The sequence below is a fragment of the Cokeromyces recurvatus genome (assembly GCF_025118155.1).
Source record: "Cokeromyces recurvatus strain NRRL 2243 chromosome Unknown BX663scaffold_12, whole genome shotgun sequence".
Lineage (NCBI taxonomy): Eukaryota > Fungi > Mucoromycota > Mucoromycetes > Mucorales > Mucoraceae > Cokeromyces > Cokeromyces recurvatus.
Window position 1 is genome coordinate 119549 of NW_026251398.1, and position 27270 is coordinate 146818.

At 30.9% G+C, this 27270-nt stretch overlaps 9 protein-coding genes across 9 annotated transcripts; 3 read left to right on the forward strand and 6 right to left on the reverse strand.

The window, feature by feature from the left end:
- Positions 1-933: 933 nt before the first annotated feature.
- On the reverse strand, positions 934-3432 carry BX663DRAFT_508699 (DNA repair metallo-beta-lactamase-domain-containing protein). The gene is made up of 4 exons (XM_051527522.1): positions 2719-3432; positions 1984-2649; positions 1766-1920; positions 934-1700 (listed from the first exon to the last, which is right to left on the reverse strand). Exons 1-4 carry the CDS (start codon positions 3353-3355, stop codon positions 1257-1259), a joined length of 1902 nt encoding a protein of 633 aa, XP_051382853.1. The 5' UTR covers positions 3356-3432; the 3' UTR covers positions 934-1256.
- A 678-nt stretch (positions 3433-4110) lies between these two features.
- Positions 4111-6229, reverse strand: BX663DRAFT_508701 (uncharacterized protein). Its single transcript, XM_051527523.1, has one exon. It carries the CDS (start codon positions 6139-6141, stop codon positions 4180-4182), a length of 1962 nt encoding a protein of 653 aa, XP_051382854.1. The 5' UTR covers positions 6142-6229; the 3' UTR covers positions 4111-4179.
- A 429-nt stretch (positions 6230-6658) lies between these two features.
- Positions 6659-9631, reverse strand: BX663DRAFT_454092 (Aspartate/glutamate/uridylate kinase). Its single transcript, XM_051523812.1, has 4 exons — positions 9342-9631; positions 8525-9193; positions 6785-8440; positions 6659-6723 (listed from the first exon to the last, which is right to left on the reverse strand). The coding sequence occupies exons 1-4, from the start codon at positions 9486-9488 to the stop codon at positions 6670-6672; spliced, it is 2526 nt and encodes an 841-aa protein (XP_051382855.1). The 5' UTR covers positions 9489-9631; the 3' UTR covers positions 6659-6669.
- A 1528-nt stretch (positions 9632-11159) lies between these two features.
- On the reverse strand, positions 11160-11837 carry BX663DRAFT_508710 (cytochrome c oxidase subunit VIIc). Its single transcript, XM_051527524.1, has 4 exons — positions 11685-11837; positions 11522-11609; positions 11428-11443; positions 11160-11344 (listed from the first exon to the last, which is right to left on the reverse strand). Exons 1-4 carry the CDS (start codon positions 11778-11780, stop codon positions 11329-11331), a joined length of 216 nt encoding a protein of 71 aa, XP_051382856.1. The 5' UTR covers positions 11781-11837; the 3' UTR covers positions 11160-11328.
- A 310-nt stretch (positions 11838-12147) lies between these two features.
- Positions 12148-14079, forward strand: BX663DRAFT_508711 (saccharopine dehydrogenase). Its single transcript, XM_051527525.1, has 6 exons — positions 12148-12194; positions 12257-12342; positions 12411-12537; positions 12605-12715; positions 12838-12946; positions 13028-14079. The coding sequence occupies exons 1-6, from the start codon at positions 12184-12186 to the stop codon at positions 13937-13939; spliced, it is 1356 nt and encodes a 451-aa protein (XP_051382857.1). The 5' UTR covers positions 12148-12183; the 3' UTR covers positions 13940-14079.
- Positions 14080-14148: 69 nt separating this feature from the next.
- On the reverse strand, positions 14149-14880 carry BX663DRAFT_531040 (uncharacterized protein; the record flags this gene model as incomplete). The annotated part of the gene is made up of 1 exon (XM_051530353.1): positions 14149-14880. The coding sequence occupies one exon, from the start codon at positions 14878-14880 to the stop codon at positions 14149-14151; it is 732 nt and encodes a 243-aa protein (XP_051382858.1).
- Positions 14881-15286: 406 nt separating this feature from the next.
- On the forward strand, positions 15287-18701 carry BX663DRAFT_508715 (uncharacterized protein). Its single transcript, XM_051527526.1, has 10 exons — positions 15287-15544; positions 15627-15657; positions 16242-16295; positions 16369-16389; positions 16447-16585; positions 16645-16741; positions 16810-17008; positions 17063-17496; positions 17561-18099; positions 18174-18701. The coding sequence occupies exons 2-10, from the start codon at positions 15639-15641 to the stop codon at positions 18328-18330; spliced, it is 1659 nt and encodes a 552-aa protein (XP_051382859.1). The 5' UTR covers positions 15287-15544; positions 15627-15638; the 3' UTR covers positions 18331-18701.
- Positions 18702-19907: 1206 nt separating this feature from the next.
- Positions 19908-22705, reverse strand: BX663DRAFT_551742 (uncharacterized protein; the record flags this gene model as incomplete). Its single annotated transcript, XM_051531303.1, has 3 exons — positions 19908-21848; positions 21921-22097; positions 22157-22705. 3 exons carry the CDS (start codon positions 22703-22705, stop codon positions 19908-19910), a joined length of 2667 nt encoding a protein of 888 aa, XP_051382860.1.
- A 4189-nt stretch (positions 22706-26894) lies between these two features.
- On the forward strand, positions 26895-27143 carry BX663DRAFT_416183 (uncharacterized protein; the record flags this gene model as incomplete). Its single annotated transcript, XM_051522353.1, has 1 exon — positions 26895-27143. A coding segment is annotated over one exon (249 nt), but the record flags the coding sequence as incomplete, so codon positions are not given.
- Positions 27144-27270: the final 127 nt, after the last annotated feature.

Sequence of the window (27270 nt, forward strand, 5' to 3'; positions counted from 1 at the left end):
AATATACGAAGAGTTTCGAGAAGGTAAGCAATATAGTATATAATATCAATGGTATCGTAAATGCTTAATCTCTAATTAATCTATTCGTGAACTTAGTAATCTCATCATCATTAAGTCTAGTTATAGGAAAAAGATACTGTAGAGTAGAATCTGTCGTATTTGATCTTACTCCTTCATATATCAAATTAGATTACATTTATTTTATAGATTACTTGAACAGTACTATTATAGCAAAAAAAAAAAAAAAAAAAAAAAAAAAAAAAAAAAAAAAAAAAAAAAAAAAAAAAACTGTCTTTTGCTCTTTTGATACTATCATATCAATGGTAGATATATTATTATTATATTATCATAGATGTTTACTTGACTGCTATATAGAGTATTATGTTTCATACTTCCTATTTATTTCCGTTTATATAAAACATCAAATTATTTTGGCATCTAATTCTTTACATCATTATAATCAGCTCTATGAGGCTTATTTCCATATTTTGATCGTATATCTGTATTGTTATTAGAATTCATATAGAGTCTGTTCACTGGAGATTTTTATTACTAAATTTTATAGAATTACAAAAGTAAAACAAATGAAGACTCTAAAGGAAACTAGAAATATATATGTAAATAGCCTGCTAAACAGTTAAAGCTATGTTACAAAAAAAGGGGGGGGCATTCGTGAAGATAAAGGATTGAAATCAATACAGCATTCATAGAAGACATTGGAGCGCTAATTAGCTCCCAGTACAAAGTTGCTCTTCAGGAGTAGCAACATCCTCAGTGAGTTATCAAAGAAATAAATGTGTTAGTGGTTTTTAAAGAACTTATGAAGTTTATAGTAAAATCCAAGCATTATTTTATATCAATCTAAATAACACTCCTTAATAACAATTATGACATATCAAAATAAAAAATAAAAAAAAAGACTATTAAATACTTTCGTATAATAAAATTCAAACAGTTAAGCCCCTTTAATTTATACGTTGACTTGAAAGAGTTTGATTATATGAATCAATCTATTAAAGATCATAAATAATACTTACATAATTTTAGCAGTCCAAGCACTTGAAATCAGTTTAAATATAAAATAGTTGCTTATTTATTAATCAATAAGAGTATTATGGATTTGGCTTCAGAACTTACGCCAAAATTTTCTAAAAGGTACTCAAATTGAGGATAAAATGGCTGTAGAATAATGTATAGTTGAACGGGGTAGTCTTATATAGTGTAAATAGTTTGTAGTAACTCTTGTATAACTTATTTTACCAATAGTTTTCATTTGAATAGATAACAATTTTTTCTTCTTTTGTCAAATACTGACTTATTTGCTCTTTGTCTTTTTTCCATGGATTAAAATAAAGAGTTGACATCATATTTGATTTACTTGTATTTACAGTGGGTATAATCTGTTGCTGAATATCTAAACTAGTAATAAATGAGGCAAGCTCTCTGAAACTCGAATGCTCTGAATAAGGTACGGCATACAATCTAACTTTTTCTCGATTACAATATGGAGACAGCTGAAGTTTTCTATCAGTGGGTGGTTTAAGAATATCAGCTAAACAGGGTATAATATCCATCTCTTCTTCTTCTTTTGATGGTGGTGGAGGTCTATGAGTAAATGATTTGTAGGCCCAACCTGTAGGCTTAAATCCAATTAAATAATCAAAGCTTGATTTATATTCATCGAGATAATTTGTCATTATCTATCACCAAGTATTAATATTATATATAACTTATTTTTTTTCCCCTTGTTATCGTAATATCTTACATCTGCCTTTATATCTCTTAATGGTACAACATGTACTTGCGCTTCTTTTGGATCATTTGTTAACATTGATTTTAGATCTTCATCTTCTTGACATAATAAAATGCGTTTCTTCTTTAATGGTGCGTATATTTTACATTTTAACATTTTTGCAACATCTAATTTAGAACACTTAAGTAACAAATTTATGATTTATATCTTTGAAATACATGTATACTTACTAATAAAAACTCGTTCTTTTCCAATAGTATATGTACCAACAACAATTAAAACCCTTGATTTACTATTACTACTTGTTATCATAGAGTTTAATGACTGTTTTTGTTTAATAAACCAGTTCTCCAATACTGAAGCTCTTTTCACATTTTGTGCATTTATTTTTTCTATTTGTTCTAATTCTTTCTGAACTGCATCACAAACAGCTTCAATACACTCCTCTTGGGCAGGAAAAGCATATTTAGCATTTAAATATGTTGTATCCAAATAAAGACAATCAATAGGTTGTTGACGTAATAAGGGATGAAGACAAATACGCGGTGTGGCTCTAAAATCTCCCGTATGTAAATGTCGTTTTTCCACTTTGTTAGGCAGTTGAATTATAAATAAAAATAGGACAGAACCTGGACAATGATTAGCATCAATTAATCCCACTTTAATATTATCTGTTATAGGATGTAAAGTATTTAAAGGTAAAGGTTTAATATAACGTGAATCGACTTTGAGTTCTTGTTTTACAAGATTGGCTGTAACCTGAGAACAGTAAATAGGACCATAAGACCAATTACTACGGAGTCCTCCATAATGATCAGAATGAAAATGTGAAAGGAAATAGCCATCACAGTTTGGAATAGGTCCATAATTAAATGCATCTACAACAAACTGAGTATCTACATAAAAAAAAAGTTATATCTATAACTCCATGTGTGTTTTTTTTAATAATATAATCAATGGGGTACCTTTAACGTATTTGTAAAGTGGACAAATCTTCTTATTATTTAATTGAGAGTTATTTATAAATTTTGTTTCAAGTACTGTGGTGTTCTTGGCTGAAAACACACTTTTCCATTTATCTGGTGTTATCATAGTACTGTTTGATTTTGTAACTACTGTTGACTGCATAATGTTTTCTTTTTCCAACATTGTTTGAGTGTTGTTAAAAGAAAATTTTTCTTTTAAAGAAGCAATAGAGCATTGTGAAGGTAAGCTTGAACTTATGTCACTTTGGGTTTCTTTTATATCTTTTTCTTCACTCATTATATTCTCTTCAAATATAGCCTCCAACTCGTCATTTCCTAGATCGTTAATTGGATCTTCCTTTTCCTTATTGTTTTCAATATGTTGTTGTTTATCAAGGCAATAGTTAACATGGACTTCCATAGACATTGATTCTGTATATATAAATGCTTGACATAATGGACATTGTTCCTTTTTAAGAGTTATTTGATCTTCAAAATGTTCTCGAACAACCGAATTCTTCTTTTGATCTTCGTTTGACTTTAATCGCTTAGAACTTGAAAAAAAGGAATCCAGAGTAAAATATTTTGATTGGACTGTTTCATCTTTTGTTTTATTTTTTTCAATGGATCGTTTCATATAGTAACTACAACTCTTTAATTTATTTATTTATTTATTTATTTATTTTTTCTTTTTTATATAAATGTATATCTTCTTGACAATAAAGGTGTCCACAAGTCACACCTTATATTTTATTGGTTTAAAATTTTCTCCTGGATTCAATTTGACCAATCATACATTTTCTAAGAAAATTAGTATACAAGTTAAAGCAGTCCAGACGAGGGAGTGAATAAATAAGATAATTGATACAATGACTGTATAATAATACTTACTAACTTTTGGAATGAAAATGAGACCGGTATTTATCTATTTGCCATATAGACTACACTATTCTCAAAACAGAAGAACAAAGTAACCCATCAAGGATTTAGTAGTATTTACATAAAGAGAATAAACGATAGCAAGCATATTCAAACAAGTGAGCAAATGTCAGATGTAAAAAAAAAAAAAAATAGTGAAAAAAAGAAAAATCCAAGATTATAAAAGAAATAATTTCTTGAAAGTCCTGGTAGTTAATAAAATAAATAAATAAAATAATAGCCATATTTTCTGTACGTTTGATAAGCTGTATACTGTCTGATAGCTGCTTGTGCATCGTTGTTTAGAAACACGTCGATTACTCTTAAGCTGCTTTTCTTCCTTTTGTAATAAAGCCGCCATATAAATAATGCAATGTTATTTATAATCTAATATTTAATTTATAATGTATACAGGAAGCTTAATATAGCCGAATATGAATGATATAGCTTTATTTTTTATTTATTTTTTTTTTTTTTTTTTTTAAAGTATCAAGGTTATTCTTGTTAGCTGAATTCAAGATTATAAATTATTCAGTTTAACTTTTATACATAGTTATTCTTGAGAGTTTGATTGCCATCAAATTCACAGCTTCCTGTAAATCCTTGATAGTTAAGTTTAAACCGTTTAAATTTTTTGCATCGTATATCAAAGCATAGAACTCTACCATCATATAAAGCTGCTGATTCGAAATCCTCTGCTGTGCATTCTTTTAATTTAAGGTCTGTGCTCCCAAAATAAAACCTATTTTCAGTAGGCATATCAATTTTAATACATAGATCTGAAAAACGATCACTGTCCTTGCCACTTCCAACGTAAGACAGGATTTCAAACGATGTGTAGGGCAAATTTAAAACCACAACATGTGTTTGGTCTTCGCTGTTTTTATCTATTTGAAGATTGTGATGATCTGTAGTCACATCTACTTTAAGCACTTTTAAATTACGAAGTTGCATTGATAGCTGGTAATAAGCGTCGGTTTCAATATAGCAGCAATCTAAATTCAACTCGGTTATAGAATTATTAATTATAAGCTGTCCTTGGTTACAACCATTAAATCTAGCACTAGAGATATAAAGTTTCTTTAGATTCGTACAAAATTTAAGAACTTGATTATAATCAAATACATCCGGAATGTTAATTGTCTCATCTTCATCATCAAAATTAAGATCGAGAGTATCTACAACATTCCCTAGTCTCTCTAATGTGTCAATAACAGATGTTTGAATATCCTCCTTGTTATCCTTGTAAGCAATATGATGAAAGGACAAATTGTGCAATCCTTTTTTGTTTCTATTCCCTACCAAATCTATAGTATTATAAATATGTTCTCTTCTTCCTTGAATCGTATTTTCGATAAAGGGATAGCCTTTCATAAATAAACTATAGCTCCCAAATTCGAATTCATAATTTAAGTTGCTATATCTACCAGTGGCTGCCAGCTGATTCACAAAGTCTATCATGTTATTAATTGGGATATATATAGAGAATGTATTAAGCTGTAATAAGTAATTTATAAGCTGTAACATGGTATTTTCACTTAGTTTAAAGAGATCGGCTATAAAATACATCCGACGAAGCGAAGTCATGTTAAAGTTTCGATTCAATTCTAATTTCCTGAGTCCTGGAAATTTATGTATAATATATTGTATACCAGCATCACTGCAAATGACTGAATCAATTTCCATTTCTTGAATATTGGGACAAGGTTCAATCAAAGATAAATCAAGTTGCTCCGATGATTCTGTAGCAAGCATTCTTCTATCATTCAGCATAAGAGTATGCATAAATTTTTCGGTATCAGTTTCTTCTGTCTCAATCAGTAATTTTTTGATGGTAGCAGTTGGTAAATCATTAAATATTACATCCATCTGGTATAAATTTTTCTGATTTGTAACTATTTTCAGTTTTAGCGCTCTTAAGCAATCGAAGGTATGTAAAGATTCATATAAAATATTGTTTTGAAATTCGTATTTTCCTTTATCTAATAATTGTCTACCTAGATTATCATATATAGTAAGCTCTTGAAGTGTGCTACGGAAGACAAGTGCAGTGCTTCTATAACATGATTGTTCTTCTAACTCATAATCGTATTCGGGAAGGGCAGTAAGACGTTGCCAATGCCCAAGTACTCTTTCATCGTGTAAAGACGACCAGAACGCCTCTGTAGTTGATTCTTCAAATAATTCAGTATTAGGACAAAACTTTGCAAACGTTTTATACATTGTTCGCTCAACTTGAGGATTTTTGGTAACATTATATATAATTATTTTTTTCACGAATCGCCCTGGATTGTCTGTTGAGGTACTGACTGTGTTGAGAAAAGCAGCTAATTGCAAATCAGACTTTAATGTAACGTCATTATATAATTCGCTCTGTGCTGATCGACTCCAGCCTTTACAAACTTGTTGACATTGACATAATGTTTGTGCATTTTGGTCATCGGAATAAATGTGCTTAAATATAATTTGTAATATTTCAGGTGATAAATTATCCCAATTCACCATTTCAAGTTACAAAGATGAACAAGACAAAAATATGTGAATTATTAATTATTTCAAAATAAAAATGCATCCCTTAAAAAAAGGGGGGAGAAGAAGAAGAAGAAGAAGAAGAAGAAGAGGCACATTGTGATAGAATAGCAATACTATTATGCAAGAATTATTGATAGTGCTGACTGAAGCTGAAATAAAAAGTCTCACCTTCTCCAACTCAGTTTGTGTGATATATTTGCATTATAAAAAATGTCAGAGATACACATGTATTCTTATTCTCCATTTAAATAGTATTTGTTATCTTCTTTACAGAATATTTGTTTCTCTCAAATGCATACGTTATGAGTACATAAATAAAATACTCTAATTTAATTTTATTAAATAAATAAACTAATTGAAAACTTTCTAAATTTGCCAAACAACATTGTCAAAAAATCAAAGTAACAAATTTGAAGTCAAGATATTATACAATACGTACACGGAATTTCCTCCCTTTTTTTTTTTTTTTTTTTTTTTTTTTTTTTTTTTTTTTTTTTTTTTTTAATCAAGAGGAATGCCTGTATATTCTTCAAAACCTAAAGCCAAATTCAAGTTCTAAAAAAAAAAAAGGTTATTCATGGTTTCCTTCCAAATTACTTATCAAAATTTAATTTACCTGAAGTGCTTGAGTAGCAGCACCCTTTAGTAAGTTATCAATCGTACTTGTAATCACCACACGACGACCCTCAGGATGAACATTAAAACCACCAATACGAACATAATGTTTACCAGCATTATCTCGAACGAGAGGTTCACCAGTTTCTAAAACCTTTACAAGTTTCTCATTTTGATAAAATTCTTCAAACACAGTTTTGATATCTTGGCTTGTCATTGCTTTATCTAATGGAGCATTGATAGTTAGAGCAATACCTTGGAACCAAGAGGCCACATGTGGAATGAAATTAACAGAGATGCCAAGTTGATAAGATACCTCACGTTCATGAATATGATTTGTTAAAGAATATGGGATTAAATTGTCCTTTAAAAAGGTAGGGTCATTTTTAGGGGAAGGTTTCGTACCAGCACCAGAATAGCCAGATACACCAAAGACAGTAGGAGCGGCATACTTATCAAGGAAAGGTAGAAGAGGACGAAGGGACATTTGAGTTCCAGTAGCATAACAGCCAGGGTTAGCAATACGAGTAGCACCCTTGAGGTTGTTACGATTAAATTCTGGTAGTCCATAAGCCCATGTACTATCGAATCGGTGATCAGCACTCAAATCAACCAAAACTTTCTCAGATGATTGGGCAGATTGGACATCTTCATTTATTTGCTTAACAAAAGGTGTACATACACCATTAGGTAAAGCAAGGACCCAAGCATCTACTTCTTCTTGAGCCTTAAGATCTTCAGGTTTCAAATTAACATATTGTAAATCAGCTTTTGTATATCCATCTAGTCTCTTTCCTTCTAATTCACGTGAACTCACGTGTGATAAATTTAATTGAGGGTGACTATTGATCAGATGAATGAGTTCACGGCCTGTATATCCACGGGCACCAATCAATCCAACATTTTTGGGGCGTGAGGCGCTGGTGAAGCTACGACGAGATTGGAATGAGTTACGATGGAGAGTAGAATATTTTCGGATACCAACAGGAACAGTTGCTTTCTTACCAGCAATACTATTGAAAGTTTGTTTCATCTTTTCAGTGTCATCAATACCATAAAAGAAAGTGATTGAATTGTCATGACTGTTTTTAAGGGAGCCATCAGCACGTTCAAAGTGCCATGAGGGATCAAGATTACCATCCTTTGATTTTGTATCCAATTTCCATGTCAAACTTTCATAATCTTTACGGATAGAATTCCACAAATTTTCAGGAACATTATTCAAGACAGCAGTCTTAGTAGTCAAGAGCTTTTCAAGAACAGCAGGCTTTGAAGGATCAGTAGGATCTTTAGTGATAATAGCTAATATTTGTCCTGGCTCATCTGTATAAATAGCAATATCCTTTTGTTGAAGAGAACGAATATAGCTAGCAACTGAGCTCTCATTTGATTTGATTGAGGAATCTTCAGCTTCCATAATGCGACGAATTTTATCAGGATCCACTTGATCGAGTTTATTGTATTTAAAGAGCTTATGACCACGACGAATCAATGTTCCAGCACCAGAATCAGTGAATAACTCCTTATGTAGATGACCAGCAGAAATAATAGCCACTGATGAGGATCGAGGAAGTCCATCTAAAAGCTCTTTACATTGTTTGATCTTGAGCTTAGTACCATACTTAACCCAAGGTTCTTTGAGAAGGTCTTCATATTCCTAATATAATAATAATATGAGTTACATACATAAATTCATTGATGATAAAAAATTATTATTATTATTATTTTATCACATATATACCTCGTCCAAGTTAATCACATCAATTTTTTTACCAGTAACACCATGATAAAGACCATTTTTTTCATTCAAAAAGACAATCTTCAAAGGTTCCAAGACAGTAGCTAATTCAGCAGCAGCAACATCAGCATTTACATTCAAAATTTGACCAGATGGAGTTTCAGCGAGAGAGGTTAAGATAGGAAGAGCACCAGAACGAATAGAAGATTCAATAACTTCCTTATTAATGCCTGTGATTTTCCCCACATATCCATACTTGTTCTTATCAAGATAGTCAGCTACAAATACGCCGCCAGGAATGGGTCTGGCGCGTGTTCCGTGACGTTCAAGGGCATCTACAAGCTTCAAGTTTTCAGCCATAAAAACCTTACGAGCAATTTCAAGTGTTTGAGCGTCAGTAATACGAATACCTTCTTCGTACTGAGGTTCGACCTCTGCTTCTTCTAATAAACGATTTAATTGGGGCCCTGCTCCGTGGAGAACAATAGGATAAAGTCCAACTCTATTTAAAAAGGTCAAGGCAGATGCAAGTGTTTCAAGCTCATCAGTTAAAACAGCACCACCCACTTTAATAACAGCAAATTTTTGAGATTCTACAGATGAGAAATGACGAAGATATTGCTCAACTTCTTTACGAGAACCGATATTATACAACAGTTTAGTAATGGTTTCCTAATATTATTAATTGTATTATTTTAAGTTATTGAAATTTAACATTTTTTTGTCTCTTGTCTCTCCCTCTTTTTTTTTTTAAATAATAATAATTTAAAAAAAAATCAAATAAATTATCTCAAACGTATCATTATAAAGAAATACACACCTTCTCTGCTTTATTAGTATTTTCATTATAGTATTGACGTCTTTGACTTAATTGTTGTCCAGGTGCAAGAACAATAGGTCTAATTGTTCCTTGTACGATACGAGAAGTAACACTAGGTATCACTGCTTTTCGAGCAATAGAAAGCATGTTTTAAAAAAAAAAAATCTCCAAGTCAAAAAGCTAATGAAAATGAAAATTAAATATGTTTATATTTGTATTAAAAAAAAAAACCTATCAAAGCCAGCAGCACTAGGCCTTTAGTATGCTTGTGACTTGTATTCGGAGTTAAGTAACATATATCCCTTCCATTGATGACTCACGAAGTGTACAATTATATACAGGAAGAAAAAAAAATAATAACTCGCTTGCTAATGACTCCAATTGAGGGAATACATGTATAAAAAAATAAAAGTACCTAAAATAGTATATTTGTAATACCTATTTTGTATTTCATTTATTATCATTATTGTTAGCGTTTTCTTTCTTCTTTTTTCCTATTATTACTAACTAACTATGCATAAAAACGAATAAAAAGACTTGACCCCATCAAGGAACCCACCACCAAGGTTACCTCTAAGATAGGTCCCAAAGGTTCTCTCTCTCTCTCTCTCTCTCTTATAGTGACTCTATCTTCTTCTTCATCCTCTTTGAAGAGTATCTCTAAGGCCTCTTCGCCTCAGGGGTCTATGTCCTATGCTGTCGTTACCGTTATAAATAACGTACAACGCTTCTGTACCCAACGTAGAGTGACTGTCGACCCTATTCATTCCCCTCTTCCGCTCACCACCACTCATATCTTCTTCGTTAGTGAGGATACTATGGATATTAACGACGACGACCACCTCTTCTGTTTCACCTCACCCCTCCAGTTCGGCTACTCGTAATAGGTAAGCCTTCTCCTTCCCTATCTATATGTATAATACTATTCCGAATGTAACTATTAAGTTGTAACAGAGCGTACTAATATACATCGTTTATAAATAAAGACATATTTTCAATAATAACAACAACATCATTATCGTCATCAAGGATACAAATTTGTATAATAGTAGGATATACTAAGCATACCTAAAAAGATATATAGAAACTAATTACCTATAGAGTACTATCTATGTATAGGTTTTACTATGCAGTGCTTATACAGACAATCAAAAGAACTTTATATACATGTATGTATAAATATATAAATTCTACTAATATCAGAAATCTAATGGTAAAATATCAGTTATATATAGAATGCGATCATTTCTTAGGAAGACAGCTTGAAAAAAAATTTTTTTTTTGTTATTTCATCAAGATTATCCAACATGTTAGTGCCAGTTGACCAGATTGATATAAGCAGTTAAGAGTTTATCCAAGAGCTTTTTTTTTTTTTTTTTTTTTTTTGTTTTTGTTTCATACAACTATATTTATGTTATCTTCTATAATGCGAATAAATTATTGCTGAAGAGAAGGAGAGTAGTTTACGTAAATTCGATATACTGCATCACGAATGCTGTTTCAATTGGTTATGGTAATTTAAGATATGTAGAGGATCAATGCTCCAAAAACTTAATAACTTAATATTGAAAATGTAGTTATTTTCTACTATTACGTAAAAGAATTCATTATGATCTAAGCAAACCTAAATCATTCAAATCTATTGGCTTCATTTACTCGGATAGCATAAATAATAAATAATATTTTAATAGAGAAAGGAGAGATATTGATTTCAAAAAAACTAATCATAAGGTAAGCCATAGAAATACAACAGCTTATATTTGGAAACTGACGAAAACAGAAAGTGAGCAGTATACATAAATAAACATTACTTCAATATAAACAAAAAGAATGGTCTTATTTTCTTCTTTATTGTAATATACATGTATAGTCTCAAAATCTCTTTGATTCCATTACAATTGCCTTGAAAATTTGTATAAAATAAATATCTTGCATTATCATAAAAATATTACTTTCTTGTAATTACATCGAAACCGGTTATATCTGTTTAACCAGCCTTGTAGCTATTTAAAAAAGAAATAGAAGAAGAAAAAAAAAGGGGAGATGTTAATAAATATTACTTTCTATAAATCAAAATATCTCTTACAATTGCCACCAAGCACCTATTTCATAAAAAGAAAAAAATTAGAAATTAAAAAAAAAAATTATTTAGATAAATAAAAAAAAATAAAAAAACTTACCCAAGAAAGGAGCAGCAAAACCAATACCCAAATATAAAGTCATCTTGATAGCAAGACCAGCTCTGTTTTTAGTGTTAAAAGGAATATTCTATATACATATATATGTATATAATATATGTTTCAAAATTTAGACATTAGCATAATAATTAATGGGTCGACTTACCTGACCGTTAGAATTGGAAAAGTGATAAAGATCAGAACGAGCAATTTGGCGAGTGGAAGCACGCATGGTGGAACGAGCGAGAACGTTGGAGATCATTGTGATGAGTAAATAAAGAAAAGAGTGGGGTTAAAGGAAATAATAATAAATAATGCGGACAGGGGAATATAAAAAAAATCTGTTTATTAAATTGAAAAGGCCGAAAATCATGACATCAGCCGGTGTTGCTATATGCACTACATTCTCGATAGTAATAATAAAAGTCACGCATATTATCTTCAGCAACAATAACAGACTGTCGCTTTTTCTTTTACCCTCCCCCCCTTTTTATAAATTAGCCCAATGATTATCATTCATCTTTCAAATAGTTCTTAATTTGGAAGTAACCATCTACACGTAGTAACTATTTAACCTTTTTGTCAATTCAAAACAAATATCCCCCTTTTTTTTTATTTATTTTTATTTATTTTTTTTTTTTCACGTTTATCATATAAGTTTCATTATGGTTGATAAGTAAGCAAGCAAGCTATTAATTTATATGCTTTCAATTCGCTTAAATACATATTATACAATAGGAAGATTCTTTTGCTTGGATCAGGCTTCGTTGCTGCACCTTGTGTTGATTATCTAGTTCGTAGACCCGAGAATAAAGTCACTATTGGTAAGCTAATTCTAATATATATGTATATATTTATATACTGAATAAGCACTTATCTGTAAACTATATAGCAAGTAGAAGACTTGCAAATGCTCAAGCTTTATCCAATCAATTCCCTGGTACTGTTGCTGTTTCTTGTGACATTAATGACGAAGAAGCTATCGAAAAGTTAGTTTCTGAACATGATATCGCAATCAGGTAGCTATTTAAGTACAAGAAATTAACAAGTGCATTTTTATATTAAATTGTAATCATTATATTTTAGTTTGATTCCTTATATCCATCATGCTAAAGTTATTAAAGCTGCTGTTAAGCATAAGAAGCATGTTGTCACTACTTCTTATATCTCACCTGCCATGCTGGAATACGATCAAGCGTAAGAAAATGATAATCTTATCTGAATCATTTTAGATTTTTTTTTTTTTTAACAAACGCTTTTTTTTTTTTTTTTTTTTTTTTTTTTTTTTTTTTTTTTTTTTTTTTTTACAACATTTATAGTGCTAAAGATGCTGGTATTACAGTCATGAATGAAATTGGACTTGACCCAGGTATCGATCATCTTTATGCTATTAAAACAATTGAAGAAGTTCATAATGAAGGTGGAAAGGTAACTATCATTCTTATTTATATATGAAGACGGAAAAGGTGATTTATTTCAATATTATACATCTATTTTTAAACAAAAAAGCTGAAAGAATTTATTTCCTTTTGTGGCGGCCTCCCTGCACCTGAAGATTCCAATAATCCATTTGGCTACAAATTTTCTTGGTCAGCACGTGGTGTTTTATTAGCTTTAAAGAATACTGCTAGATATCTCGAAAAAGGTAAAGTGGTAGAGGTCTCTGGTACAGCTCTTATGGATTCAGCAAAGAAGTTAAATACTGGATATCCAGGGTTTGCATTTGTCGGTTATGGTAACCGTGATTCCACACATTATGATGAACGCTATCATATTCCTGAAGCAGAAACGATTATTCGTGGTACTATTCGTTATGATGGATTCTGTCAATTCGTTAAAGTCCTCATTACACTTGGCTTCTTAAGTGAAGAAGAAGAGGCATATTTAGATGCAAACGCTCAAGATAATATTACTTGGAACCAAATCCTTGCCAAGATTCTTAACATTCATGATACCTCTGCAGAGGCCTTACAAGCAGCTGTTATTCAAAAATGTGATCTTGACCATAATGATCATAAAGCTCAAATCTTGGATGGTATGCGTTGGTTAGGTTTCTTTTCAAACGCCCAAGCTCAACGTCGTGGTACTTTACTCGATACTTTCTGTGCTACTCTTGAAGAAAAGATGCAATACGGTGAGAATGAACGCGATTTAGTCTTTTTACAACATCGTTTTGAGATTGAACTTAAGGATGGTAGACATCAAACACGTACCTCTACTTTAGTTGAATATGGTAAAGTAGGTGGGTTTACTGCTATGGCAAAGACAGTTGGTGTTCCTTGTGGTATTGCTACTCAGCTTATCTTGGACAATCAATTAACAGCCACTGGTGTTCTTGCGCCTATGTCTCATGCCATTAATCAACCTATCATTGAACTTTTAGAACAAGAAGGTATTGGCATGGTTGAAAGAATTTTGTAAGAATAAAAGTGATAATCCAAATGGTTAGAAATGATATTATAAATATACACTTTAAACTTGCTCAATTTCATTGTGTCATATTTTTCCTTATCTAACAAATTATGAATAAAAAAAAAAAAAGATTTATTAACAAAAAAAAAAAAAAAAAAAAAAAGTGACAATGATAGAAGAAGAAAAAAAAAATGGGGATATTCCATTACATGATGAATTTATAAGCCTGATTTTCTTATCTTTTTGACTTTTTTGCCACCTTTCTTTTGAAAATCACGCCAGCTATTTACACGTCGATCTCTTGAATCTTCCCATTCTTTTGCATCTTCAGCTTTTCTTTTCTTTTCCTTTTGTGCTTCCTCTGCCTTTCTCTTCTCAGCTCCTTCAGCTTCCATTTCCTTTTTTAACTGACGACGCTTACGTAATTCCATTTCAATCAAGATCTGTTTTATTTTCTCTTTAATTTGCTTTTGACCTTCCGATGTCTGTAAAAAGGGGTATTGCTGTTCATCCACGACAGTAACCGATTCCAGTGTTGCTTTTAAACGAGGCTTATCTCCTTCTTCTGTTGATGATATGATCGTAGGCGGCTTTACTACCACACCTGTCTTGACTTTATATCCATTTTCACGTAACACTTCAACACGAGCCTCTTCAATCACAGTCAATAAAAACTTGAGTCGTTCCTCATCATTTAATTCAGATTCAGCCTTCTTTAATAATGAAAATGCTTCCTCTGCTTTCTCATGTTGTACTTTATCTGGATGAATCATTAAACTCTTTCTACGGTAAATGGCTTTAATCGTTTTTGGTTCAGGTTTTGTGTATGGGAGCTCGAAAATAGCAAAGGGATCTAGTTTGAAACAGGATAGAACACGTTCTATCTCTAAATGTTTTTCTGATTGAGAGAAATATCTATCGAGATCTTCATCAGATGTGATGGCAGACATTTTAAATAATAGTATATATTCGTATATTTGTATAAATATATATATATATATATATTTTTGTAAAAGTAAAATGATAATAATAATAATAATAAAGTATTCTATTTCATGCTGGTTGTGACTGGTCATACAATCGATCTCATTATCATGGATAATTCTATTATTATTGCACGCATGCTACAAGTAGTAATAGTTATTGACAAGTGTAGATTTTTATTAAGCAGCAATATAAAATTCTATTTTATTTTATTTTATTTGTTTTTTTTTTAAAAAAAAAGATGCTGTCATCCTACTCATATAACAATATAACTTAATTTGACAAGCCCTCCTGCTGTGAAGGTGGGTAATTCTACTTGTTTATCACAATCATCATTTTAGATACTTATTTTTTAAGCTGACCAATCAAATATCCTGTAAAGTGTGACTTTTAGAATAATCGGGTTCACAGTAGTAGTAAATTTTTTTTCGTAGTAATTAACCCCCCTCCCTTCTTTCAAAACGTAATTATTTTATATTTATTTCTTTTTCTCTTCTTTATTGTAATTTGTGTTTGCCAATTAGTTTATTTTATTTTTTTTTACATTAAAGAAAACGAAAAAAAAAGCTGACCTTTGTTTATTAATTGAATCATTTCTTCCTTCTTCCTTTTTACATCTATATTTTTTTTGTAAATATTTTTATTATTATTACAACCTTTTTTTTTCATCTTTCTAATTTCATACAACTTTTATTTTTTTTTTAAATTCTAGATTACTTTCCCCATGTCTATTGACATTAATGGTAAGCTTTCCATTCTCTCTCTTTTTTTTTTTTTTTTTTTTTTATATATACATATATACAATACAAATGTACATGCTTTGTTAGTACAAAAAAAAAAAAATAGAAAAGAAATAAGATAATATGAAGAAAATATTAACTCGTAAAAAAAAAAAAAGAAAGGAATTTCTATCCTATTTCTTCTCTCTCTGTGTCTTTCCTTCTCTTTTTCTTCCCCATTTTAAATAATACGTTTTTTATGAAAAGTCTTTTTTTTTTTTAATATAAATATGTATATATCTATTTGTATATATACATGTATATATATTTAAGATACCCTTTAAATACCAGCATTTATGTTAAACCGAAAAAAAAAAAGAAATTTTACTCTGAAGTTGTTGTTTTTATATTCGAAATATGCTTGGTTCCATATTTAAGGATCCCTCCTCCCTCCCCTTAAAAGAAAAGAGAAAGAAAGAAAGAAGAGGAAAGAAGAAGAAATATGGAAAATTTTACGTATTTTTTTTTTTTTTAAAAAAAAACTTTGTACTTCTTTAAATGGCATGAAATATTAATTATTATTTTATTTTATAATTAAAAAAAAAAAGATAAAAGTGCTTCTATAATTGATGGTGACACTAGCATGACTGATGTAGTTTTAGGTGCGTTGCTTTAGATCATGTATTATTATTTTACCCCCTTTTATGATTATTAATATATTCATATTTATTTTAGATAATTCAATAAATGAGCAAGGTAAAGTAGCTTTAAATAAGCCTATCGTACTTTATTTATTCTCATGTTTGTTTCTAGATTTAGAAAAGCTTAAGTTTGGAATTAATTCTAATATAGAATTACAACATTATATGACTGCTATTACTAAATGTTCATTTGATAATTTAAACTATTTTACGCCTTTATTAAATACAACAAATACTGATATTTTAAATAGGTTTGTTTTAATGACAAGTAGAATAAAACAAAATAAACTAATGATAATAATCCTTTTAGTATTGGGAAATCAAATGAATTTGGTAGACTATTACAACAAACTCTAGTACAAGCCTCTAATAATTGGAATCAAGATTTAATCAAATTAATCTTAAAGGTAAATAAATATACACATGTGTATACGTGTATATATATTTTTATAATAATAATACTATTTTATTCCAGGTCCTAGGAAATATTCCATTTGATCTTCAAGTGTTACTTAAAAATACACTGGGAATTGCAGTAAAGGATATAAAGAATATGGCAAATGAAAGAAATGATTTGGAAATACATAATACTGCGATATCATTGATGGATAAATGGAAAGAATTAAAGAAGACGAATACTACCAACTTGAATATGAACGGGAAACGTGATAAATGTAAAGAGTATAGTGTTCAGTTATTATGAATATAAACTAATTTTTGAATAATAGTGTCTACTACTGAAGAAAATAATGAGTTACCACCAGCTAAAAAAGCAATTAAATTAGCTATTCAAAAGGAACCACCTTCTAAACCAAAAGCAATTATAAATTCAAATTTCTTTTCATCCTTGATAGAACCTAAAAAATTGACTTCTACTACTGCATCTTCTTCTACTAATACTACTACTACTACTACTTCCACTACTTCCACTATCACTTCCACTATCACTCCTACTCCACGTCCTATTTATTCTGTTGATCGAATACTTGAAACTATTTCTAAAAATGATAAAAGTAATGAAGTAAACACAGATGTTGACATGATAAGTTCTACTACTCCAATCACTACTAATACTAAGCCTAAAAAAAGAGTTCAATTTAAAGATGATCTTGTTGAGATTAGAGAATTTACAAGTTATCCTGGTGAACGTACACGATTTTTTGTAAGTGTTTACACATACTCTTTTATATATATATATATATTAATGTGGCCCTTATTTTTATTAGGGTCAAGAAGAAGAAGAAGAATTTTATAGTAAAGAACAACAACAAACTCCTCCTCCCTTTTCTTTTATGCAGATTGAATGGTATTCACCTTTTGAACTCATATTGAATACTGAAAAGAATTCAAGACTTATTATATCAAAAGAAATTCATACGGAAGAAGCAAATAAACAAGAAAATCGTGAAAAGACTGAATTAGCAGCAGTTTATACAAGCTTACAGCATATTCCACCTTCACCTACTGAACCTGATGAAATACCTGATCCTAATCCAGATTCTGCAGTCACCACGATTCCATTAAAGGATATTAGTAAAACGACTGATTCAACCCGTATTCATTCTACAGCAACAGCTTTTAGTCAACCTATGACTATTCCTACTCATACAATACCTATATCATCGTATCATCATAATCAATTTCAACTTTCTTCTTCTTCTGCTGCTGCTGCTGTTATTCAACAAAATCCTGTCAACAGTCCTCCTCTTCAACAACCTGATCTATCTTCAGGGACAATAGAAGCTTGGATCAAAAATAATCCAGGGTAAAAGAAATTAAATTCAAGAGATTCTTTTCTCTTCTTACTTAAGCTCTTTCTCTTTTTTTTTTTATCTATAGAATTTTAGAAACTTTGAAGCAAATTTCATTTTTAGCAGATGGAGCTAATATTGCTATACCACCAGAACAAACTCCAATGAATAATTATCAACAGCCTTCTCTTACTTATCAATCACCAGCGCCTTCTACTACTACTATTCAAAATGTATGTAAATGAGGATATAGTAGGATAAATAATTATATACAATCATAATATTATATAATACACATACACACATAATAATAAAATATTATTGAGGGTAGGGTTAGGGTAAGCTCATCATTTTTTTTTTTTTTATTATTTATTTATTTAGGGCTGGAATCCATCCATTAAAATGACACCTACTATTCAAAATGTAAAGTATAAACACTCATTTATATGCAAAAGATCTAATAAAATGTATACGTTTTTTTTTCTTTTCTTTTAGGGTTGGAATAATCGTGCTAGTCCAATACCATCTTCTATATCCAATACCGTTCAAAATGTAAAATACATATTTATTAAAATTGACTTTTATCCCGTAGCCTTTAAAAATAAATTAACCTTTCTCTCTTTCTCTTTTTTTTTTTTTTTTTTTCCTTTTCTCTTTCTTCTTCTTTCTTTCTTTCTTTTCATTTTCCTTTTCTTTTTCATTTTTTTTTTTTAGGGCTGGAATCGAGCAGACAATTCTAATCCATCCTTGCGTAAAAAGGCAAAAGAAAATAAGGGACGACCTCCTCGAAGACCTAACTATGCAACACCTCGTTGTATGTATTATTATACGAATGGAGGATGCCGTAGAGGTGACAGCTGTCCATTTGTTCACGATTAAAAGAAAAAAAGAAAAAAGAAAAAAGAAAAAAAAAAAAAACAATTCTCCTCCCCCCATTAAACTTTCTCATTTCCATATTTTGTATATAAATATACATTATATCATGTTTTTATTATTATGATGTTAAATAAGTAGTATTAATATTAAATAAATAAATAAAAAAAAAAAGAAAAGATTTGCAGTAATAGATATATTGAATGTTCTCTTAAGCTTTCTTTCTTTAAACTTGCTCTTAATGAAAAAAAAATGACTAGCATACAACAACGAGCATGACTTTGTTGATAACCTTTAACTCGAGAAAGGATACCACTCGACATATATACACATACTTGTATGGAAACACATAGATGCATGCAACTGTTCAAACAAGTAGCTTTTTTTTTTCGTATTATCTACCTTCCCTCTTAAAGGAAAATAAAATAAAATACAAAGAGATAATGTTACGTTGTCCAACAATCAAAAGAATGGAACACAAGTTGTAGTCGTGATGGTGGGAGTCATATAGAATAGTTGTACAATAAATTATAGTTTAATATGATGAATAAGTTTATTATTTACAAAGAGAAAAGGAAAGGAAAGGATAGGATAGGATAGGAAAGGAATGTGTGATTAGAAAGAAAGAATCATATATAGAACATATAGTACATAAATAAAGAAAATGAATGGTTGTCGTCGTCGTTGTTCATCGTTATATTATAAAAAGAGTGAGAGAGTGAGAGAGTGAGAGAGTGAGTGAGAGAGTGAGAGAGTGAGTGAGAGAGTGAGAGAGTGAGTGAGAGAGTGAGTGAGAGAGTGAGTGAGAGAGAGAGAAAGAGAGAGAGAGAGTAAGTGAGTGAGTGTGAGTGAGAGAGAGAGAGAGTGAGTGAGTGTGAGTGAGAGAGTGAGAGAGTGAGTGTGAGTGAGAGAGTGAAGGGAATGAGGGATAAAATGTATGTAGAGTCATTTAATTGCTCACAAATAGATTTATCGTATTTTGATTACCTCTGCTTTCAAAGGCCATTTGGACATCTTCGTTTGAATTGATAGTAATTAAATCACCATCTTCATCTTGATATTTTAATCTGAGACCATCATTCGGCTGTAAGGTAGTTACTAGACGTATTTTACTTTCAACTTTATCCATTAATTCACAATAAAGAATATTTGTTGTACACATCACAACATAAATACCATCGTTATAATTTAACTTTATTTTCACTATAGGTCGTACTCGAGGATGAGGTGGTGAAGGTGGAGTTTGATAGAGTGTACGTGAATTGATAAATGGTAGCTGTGGCATTTGTGTTTCTTCCCTAGTATTATTATATTGAATATTAGGGCTACTTTGGGATCGAATTCGAGGAGGAATTATGAATTGTTGTTGCTGTTGTTGTTGGTAATAATAAGGTGTAGCAGTGACTGAATGAGATTGACTACGATTCATGTGTTGAGGTGGCATTGGGAAATTATGTCGATACTCTTCACTATTAGTATCATTAGCTGCTATAAATTTAGTTGCGATGTCAACTAAAGGTGAAGAGTCGCGTATCGTTTTACGTGAAGAAGGAATGTGATGATGAACTAAATTATTGGATTGTAATATGCGTGGTGATGTTGTGGGTGAAGAAGGATTTGAAGGTGGAGGTGATACTGGATAATGATTCGTGTGTGAATGTTGCGTGCTTGTACTAGAGCTTGTACGTAAAAATGAATTGGATGAAGAAGAGGGGGATCTGGTAAGATAACGCGGTTTATAGCTACTAGATGAGGGTTGTTCAGAAGTACGAGATATCATCTTTGCTCTTGTTCCTCCTCCAGAATTGAATGTGAATAAATGAGTTGAAATAGAATTAGAACGAGGTCTTTGTGTTTGGTCTTCTTCTTGGTCTTCTTCTTGGTCTCCTTCTTGGTCGTCTTCCTTTTGCTCTTCTTGAATATCATTTTCATCTATACGAAGTGAAGCAGATACATTAGAAGGCATTGCTGCATATTTCATTGAAGTAAGTTGAGTATTAGAAACATTTGATTTGATAGGTAACATGGTCCTTTTGATAGTTGATTCCCATAATTTAACCTGTTCTTCGTTATGAAATTTCAAAATCATATAATGAACTTCAATGTCTTTCCAATCAATTCGAAGTATCCAATTCCCTTCTCCACTTGACAGATTATCCATAGAAATGATTTTATGAATCATAATTAATTTCTTTGCTTGTAAACGTGCTTTCCTTCGAGGATTTTGTTTCCTCGTTACATCCCTTGTCTTTTTACATAAAAGCATTGTCCTTTTAAAGAAATAAAAGTACACTTCTTTATCAGGCTCATCTCCTTGTTGAATAATTAACTTGTCATGCAACAAAAGACTTCCAAAATTATCCATTTGAGCAACACTGATATCCTCCACTCTACTCTTGAGTTCATCTACCACCAGACTATTCTCGTACTCGCGTTGAGTTTCGTTCACTTTTTCTGTCACACGTTTAACAGATTCTAACCCATCTACCATCTCCTTATAGTGGGGCCAATCGGGGTTCATTGATTTGATTAATTGTTGTAATAATAATGGATATTTACAAATACGTTGAACAGGTTTGATAAGCATTGAAGGTAACTCATAAACTGGATTTAAAATATTTGCTAATTTTTGTAATTTAGGCGCTTCTTGAACGACTAAATCTTGAGCTGAAAAGAAATTTGCACAATAAGGTTCATAAACAGTAAATTGTTCTTCCATTTGATTAAAGAGTTCACCAAAGTTTTGTTCTTCTGCTGCCTTTTCTCCTATCTCTTCAAGATGGATTAAGAATCTTCTTTGAAAATCAACAAGTGTATTTAAATTGCCAAATAAGTAATGAATTGTATCTGGGTTTAAAATCTCCTGCGTCTGTAATTCACACATATAATTCTTCAATAAAAAAAAAAAAATTAATTTCATTTTATTAGTTTTTTTTTTAAAGAAAAAAAAGTCCAGTTTTACCTGTAATACTTCTAAATCTTGAACATATTTCCTTTCAGTTTCTAATAATTCATAAACTACTTTATCTCTTGTATCTTTTGGAGTATTATTTAATGAATCTCTATTGGCTGAATTAGAAAAAGAAAGAATCCCTTTTTGTTCAAATAATTGTAATATTAAATCGATTGTATTGATAACCTTTTTAATACATAAAATGTTAATTCTTATTCTTCTTATTCTTCTTATTATAAATTTACCTTTACAAATCCATTTGTATTATCTTTATAAAGGTCTGATAATGTAAATAAATCTTCTTCTTTAAAGGAAAGTTGATTACGACAAGCAACAATAAAATGATAAACCATTTTTTTACATTCATTAAGTTGAGAAAAGTTAAATTCCAATTTAAGTGGTTCAGTTGGATTTAAAGCGTTAAACAATGTAACTAATGGAGCGCCTCTTCTACATAGTTCCCATAATTTAGTAAGTGGGTCATTAGTAGTAGTAGTAGTAGTAGTAGTAGTAGTTGTTGTTGTTGTTGTTGTTGTTGTTGTTGTTGTTGAACCTGGTGATTCAGAAGGGGAGTTGAGGCTTGAACCTGAGTTAGAACAAACTGAAGGCGAGTTTTCAGATTCTAAATAATCGGCCAGGCCCTCAACAAGAGATAATTTGTCTAATACAGAGCGACAAGTATGATAAAGTGAAGTTCCTGAAGAAGGTTTATTTGTAATAGATATTGAAGGTATTGGCGTATTAATCATAACATCTATTGAAGGTGATCTATTATTATATCTTGATGATACCATTCTTTATTTTAATATGTAAGCATAGACACACGCACTTTAATTAGTAGTAGTAGTAATAGTAGTAGTAGTAGAAGAAGAAGTAGTAATATTAATATTATAAATAATAATAATAATAATAATAATAAAAAGAAAGAGAAAACTAAAACTAAAACTAAAACGAAAAAATTAATAAATTTTATTAAATAAATAAATTTATACATATTTTTTTTTTTTTTTTTTTTTTTTTAAGAGCCTCTAAGGGTTACTACTATTGTATGTGGATCCACACAACAAATAGATTTTCTTTTACCTCCACAAGTTTCCTTTTTTAAGAAAAAAAAATAACTTTAATTCAAATAGCTTTTTTTTTTTTTTTTTTTTTTTTTTTTTTTTTCAATTCTAATAAAGTCAATGTAGTAGTCATTACAAAGCCATTTCACATGTTATAAAATAGTTTTAAATAACGAACATGTATCAAGATTGTAAATAAACAAGGAAAATACTTTATTTCTCATTGACAAAATAAAATCATTAAAGTATTGTAAATCATTTTACAATCTAGATCTATATTGAATAAATGACTGCAAAGCAGCTTTTTATCTTCTTCAACAAAATCTGATGATAGAGAAAACCTCGTACGCATTTTTATTTATTCGAGTCGTGTATAAAAGAGGAAGAGCTTTTTTTTTTTTTTTTTTTTTTTAATGTGTGTGAGAATAGGCACAAAATGGTCACGCACTATTTAGCTTATTATGTATGTAACCATCATTCTTAAATGTAAATTCATTTTATGAGCAGAATCATTGATATATGTAAATAAATAAATAAATAAAAAAGGACTATCTTAGTATTATCTTCCAGAGAAATAGTAGCTAAATCATATATGTATATATATATATATAAAAGAAGAGTTAACCTGTATTTATATACTTTTTGAATCATTAATATATAAGCTTTTTTTTTTTTTTTTAGTTTTTTTAGTTAGTTTTTGTGTCTACATTATTGTTATCTCAACAAGTCATCACCAGATGTATTACATCTTCTTTTTCTCAATAAAACTTTGTCGCACTTTAATAACGAGACACTATTTTCATTCATTCAAATAGTAAAGGCATCTGATAATGGTCGTTTTATTATAAAAGTCGGCAAAAAATTAAAATAATGATCATAAAAGGAAGCCCTGATAGACATTATTATCTTGTTTGAAAGAAAAAAAAAAGTTATTATATATACACATATTTGTATTATTTTTCATTACAACAACTGTCGAACTAATTCTAATAGATTTCACCGAGACACACTCGAATATAAAAGCCATTTCATAATTATTGTTGTATATAAATCGTATAACCCTAACCTAGACAGATAAATTGTCTAACAAGGCAGATTATAGAAAAACATTTTGATTTATTCTTCAGATAAAAAAAAAAAAAGTATTCACATGTTCGGTGAAAGATGAGGAAGAGGGAGGGGTGGATAATTGCCACACAGCAAGTATCCAGCTATTGTCAGTCATTAATTTGATACTGTCCGGTGATGAGAGCACTATAGCTGACGGATTGAGAAGTAGAGATAGGTGTAGATTAAGGGAAGGATATAGGGGAACCATACCGTAATTGTCCATTAGAGAGTAATCATGATTGCTCATAAATATCCTTTTTGAAGACAACGAAAAATCAAACTCTATAGTGGGTTCAAATAAGACTTCATTTGATTTTAGATGTATTGACACACATACAGAGAAAGAGAGAGAGACTGCTCTTTAGAGGAAGCCATGAGGCATACTTTAGTAGCTCAATTGTTATCCGATCGTTAAAGAAATCCACGCCATTTGACCCTCCCCCATTGTTGTTGCTGTTGTTATTGTTTTATAGTTTAGAAAATGAAAGGTTGGATCATCTAATTGCTCTTCTAAAAGAGATAACATGTTTCGTAATTGGTTATTATATTGTTCTTTTCTTGTATGTGAGGAGATAATTTCTCGTTAAAGATACCATTTCCAAAGAGTTATTGCTAATTTTATCAATGAAAGGGGCTCGAGTATTACCTTCTTTGTTGGACTATAGTGTACATACTATCTTGTCCATGTAAATCACATTTCACATGTTGTAGAGATAGGAAGGCATTTGTAATGTAAGAAATATTACTTTGAGTTCTCTCCAGCTGATTGACAGAGGGACTTCCTAGTGTACCCAATGACTAAAGGCGATTCTGTATTGTTTGTTCCTCAGTCACAAGCTGCAACTGCAACCCATGTCACAGGTATTGGCATAATTAGTGCGTTGTGATGTCTACAGAAGAAAGTATTGACCATCCCAAAGATTTTTTTTTTACCACCATTGTAGTTCTTGAAGACATTTTGATGCTAGGGATTGTAGTTTGTCCCAATCGGATAGAGCATGTCATACTTGATTCTTGATTCTTGATTCGTAATGAGTGTTGAGTGAGTAAGTAATATATCTGAATGGGGGCTAACGCAGTGGCTGTAGCTTGAATGTGCATGGATAGACCGGTGGATAATGCAAGCTAGTTAGGTTAGATTATTAAGTATTTTCTGTATATCGTAAATCTTTTTCCTACCAGTAAATGAGCAGTCATTTGGTGGTTTAGAGCCTGAAAAGATGAGCGTCTAATTGTAAAAGATGTAATCTTTATTGTGTCTGATTTGTTGGCTATTAGATCTACTATATCTAAAAAAAAGCAGGTTTTATACTCATGTCTTTGTTACTTGTCATAGTGTATCCTTAACCTAAGATACCATTTGTTAATTCAATATAATTCTCCTGTTTCTGGTGGCATCCCAAATGGAACAAGAAAATACAATACCAGGAAGTTTGTTTATTTGTAGCATGAAGGCCAAAGAGAGCACCTATGGGTCTATAGGCACCATGCTTGTCTCCAGTAATGGTAATCTTACTCTTCCTTTATTATCATCAAAACACATATCAAATGGTCCAGAAATCCCTTTAAAAGCTATTGATTAGCTTGGTTCATTCATAACTAAAAATAAACAAGTGTGAACCTTATTGAAAAAAAAATTACAAAACATACATTTTAATTTTTCAAAGAAGTGTTATACTATGATTAAACTGGCTAGATATAAGTTTCCTTACATTATTAAAAATCATTCAGTCTGTTTTAATGAACGTTGCTTCCAAACCTTGTAGAAATAATGGCATGAATATAATTGATTTATATTTAAGAGAGGAACAATTATACAAACCTTTTATATTGACCGAGTTGCTCCAATCTTAAAAATATTTGGAAAAATATATACATATTCAGTTTTCCCATAGCCAAAGTCTTACGCATGACCAAAGCGCAAAACGTGCAAAACGCGCACGTGCAAAACGCGCAAAACGTGCAAAACGCGCAAAACGCGCAAAAAGCACAAAAGCATCCTGGAGATACCATTGTCAATGAGAACAATAAATAATCAGAACATTATATTTTTATAAAGTAGTCAAAGTGATGGGAGTACTAGTCAAGAGAGTCGGATAAAATATCAGTAAAGTCATACATTATCATTCTGCTGTTTTGTTTTACGTCAAAAGGTTTTATTGTTTGCATTAAACTTCTATATTTCCACTACAATTAGAAATAGCTGTGACTAATTTTGCGAATGTTGCACACGGTGTAGTTCATTCTACGTCATTGTTGGACATCTATTCATATCACACTATAAAAAATAATAAATGTAGCGTTAAATTCACGGACAAAACTTCAAAATAGTGTACACCCTTTGTAAAGGAAGAAAACACAATTCCAAGAAACAGATCACTTAGTGATGCAATTCCAAGAGTTGGTATCAAGAGAGGTTCTGCTGGTCAAATGCACAGCCTACTGACTCAAGTATCTCAATGTTTTTGCAAAAGGTGAGCAAGAAAATAAAAATTACAAGTCCCAAAAAATATTTTATTGACGCGTTGCGAAAATTAAATAGCCGCTCTTAGCAACGCTCCTTTTTAATGATCGTTTCATTTGCTTTCGTGAATCAATGGATAAAGACTGGGAAACAGAAACGAAGCACGCCAAAGAAAGTAAAGTTAAGCGCAGGACGTCATCATTGACATCAACCAAAAAGTGAACACGCATTAAGGCTGCTGATGTCTAATGATGCATTAACAATGTAGCCAACATGTATGTCAAAACATTTGCAATCGCGTTCAAGCACTCTGACCGCCAGCATTGCCATACCCGTTATAAATTGATTTTGGAATCTCATATACAAGAAGAGTACAGAAGTGGACTTCAGGACGAATTTGAAGCATGGCGAAAAACCATAGACTGTACTGAGTTTTGGGTTAACCAACGACGCGCCGAAGCTTTAGCAAAAACAAATGACAACTGCTCAGAGGCTGCAAACAATCTCTTGATTCCCAACACTCAAGAGATCAGGTCATCAGTGGTGAAGTGCTATGTACCTGAACCAGTGCCTGCTACTGTGATTTTGCAAGTACCTTCTACACCAGTTGGCAATCCGTTCACGCATGTCCCACCAATTCCAGCAACCACAGGCACGCCTGACTCATTGTCTCCGATTCAATCAGCGGCATACACACCTTTTTCAACTCCAAACAAAGACA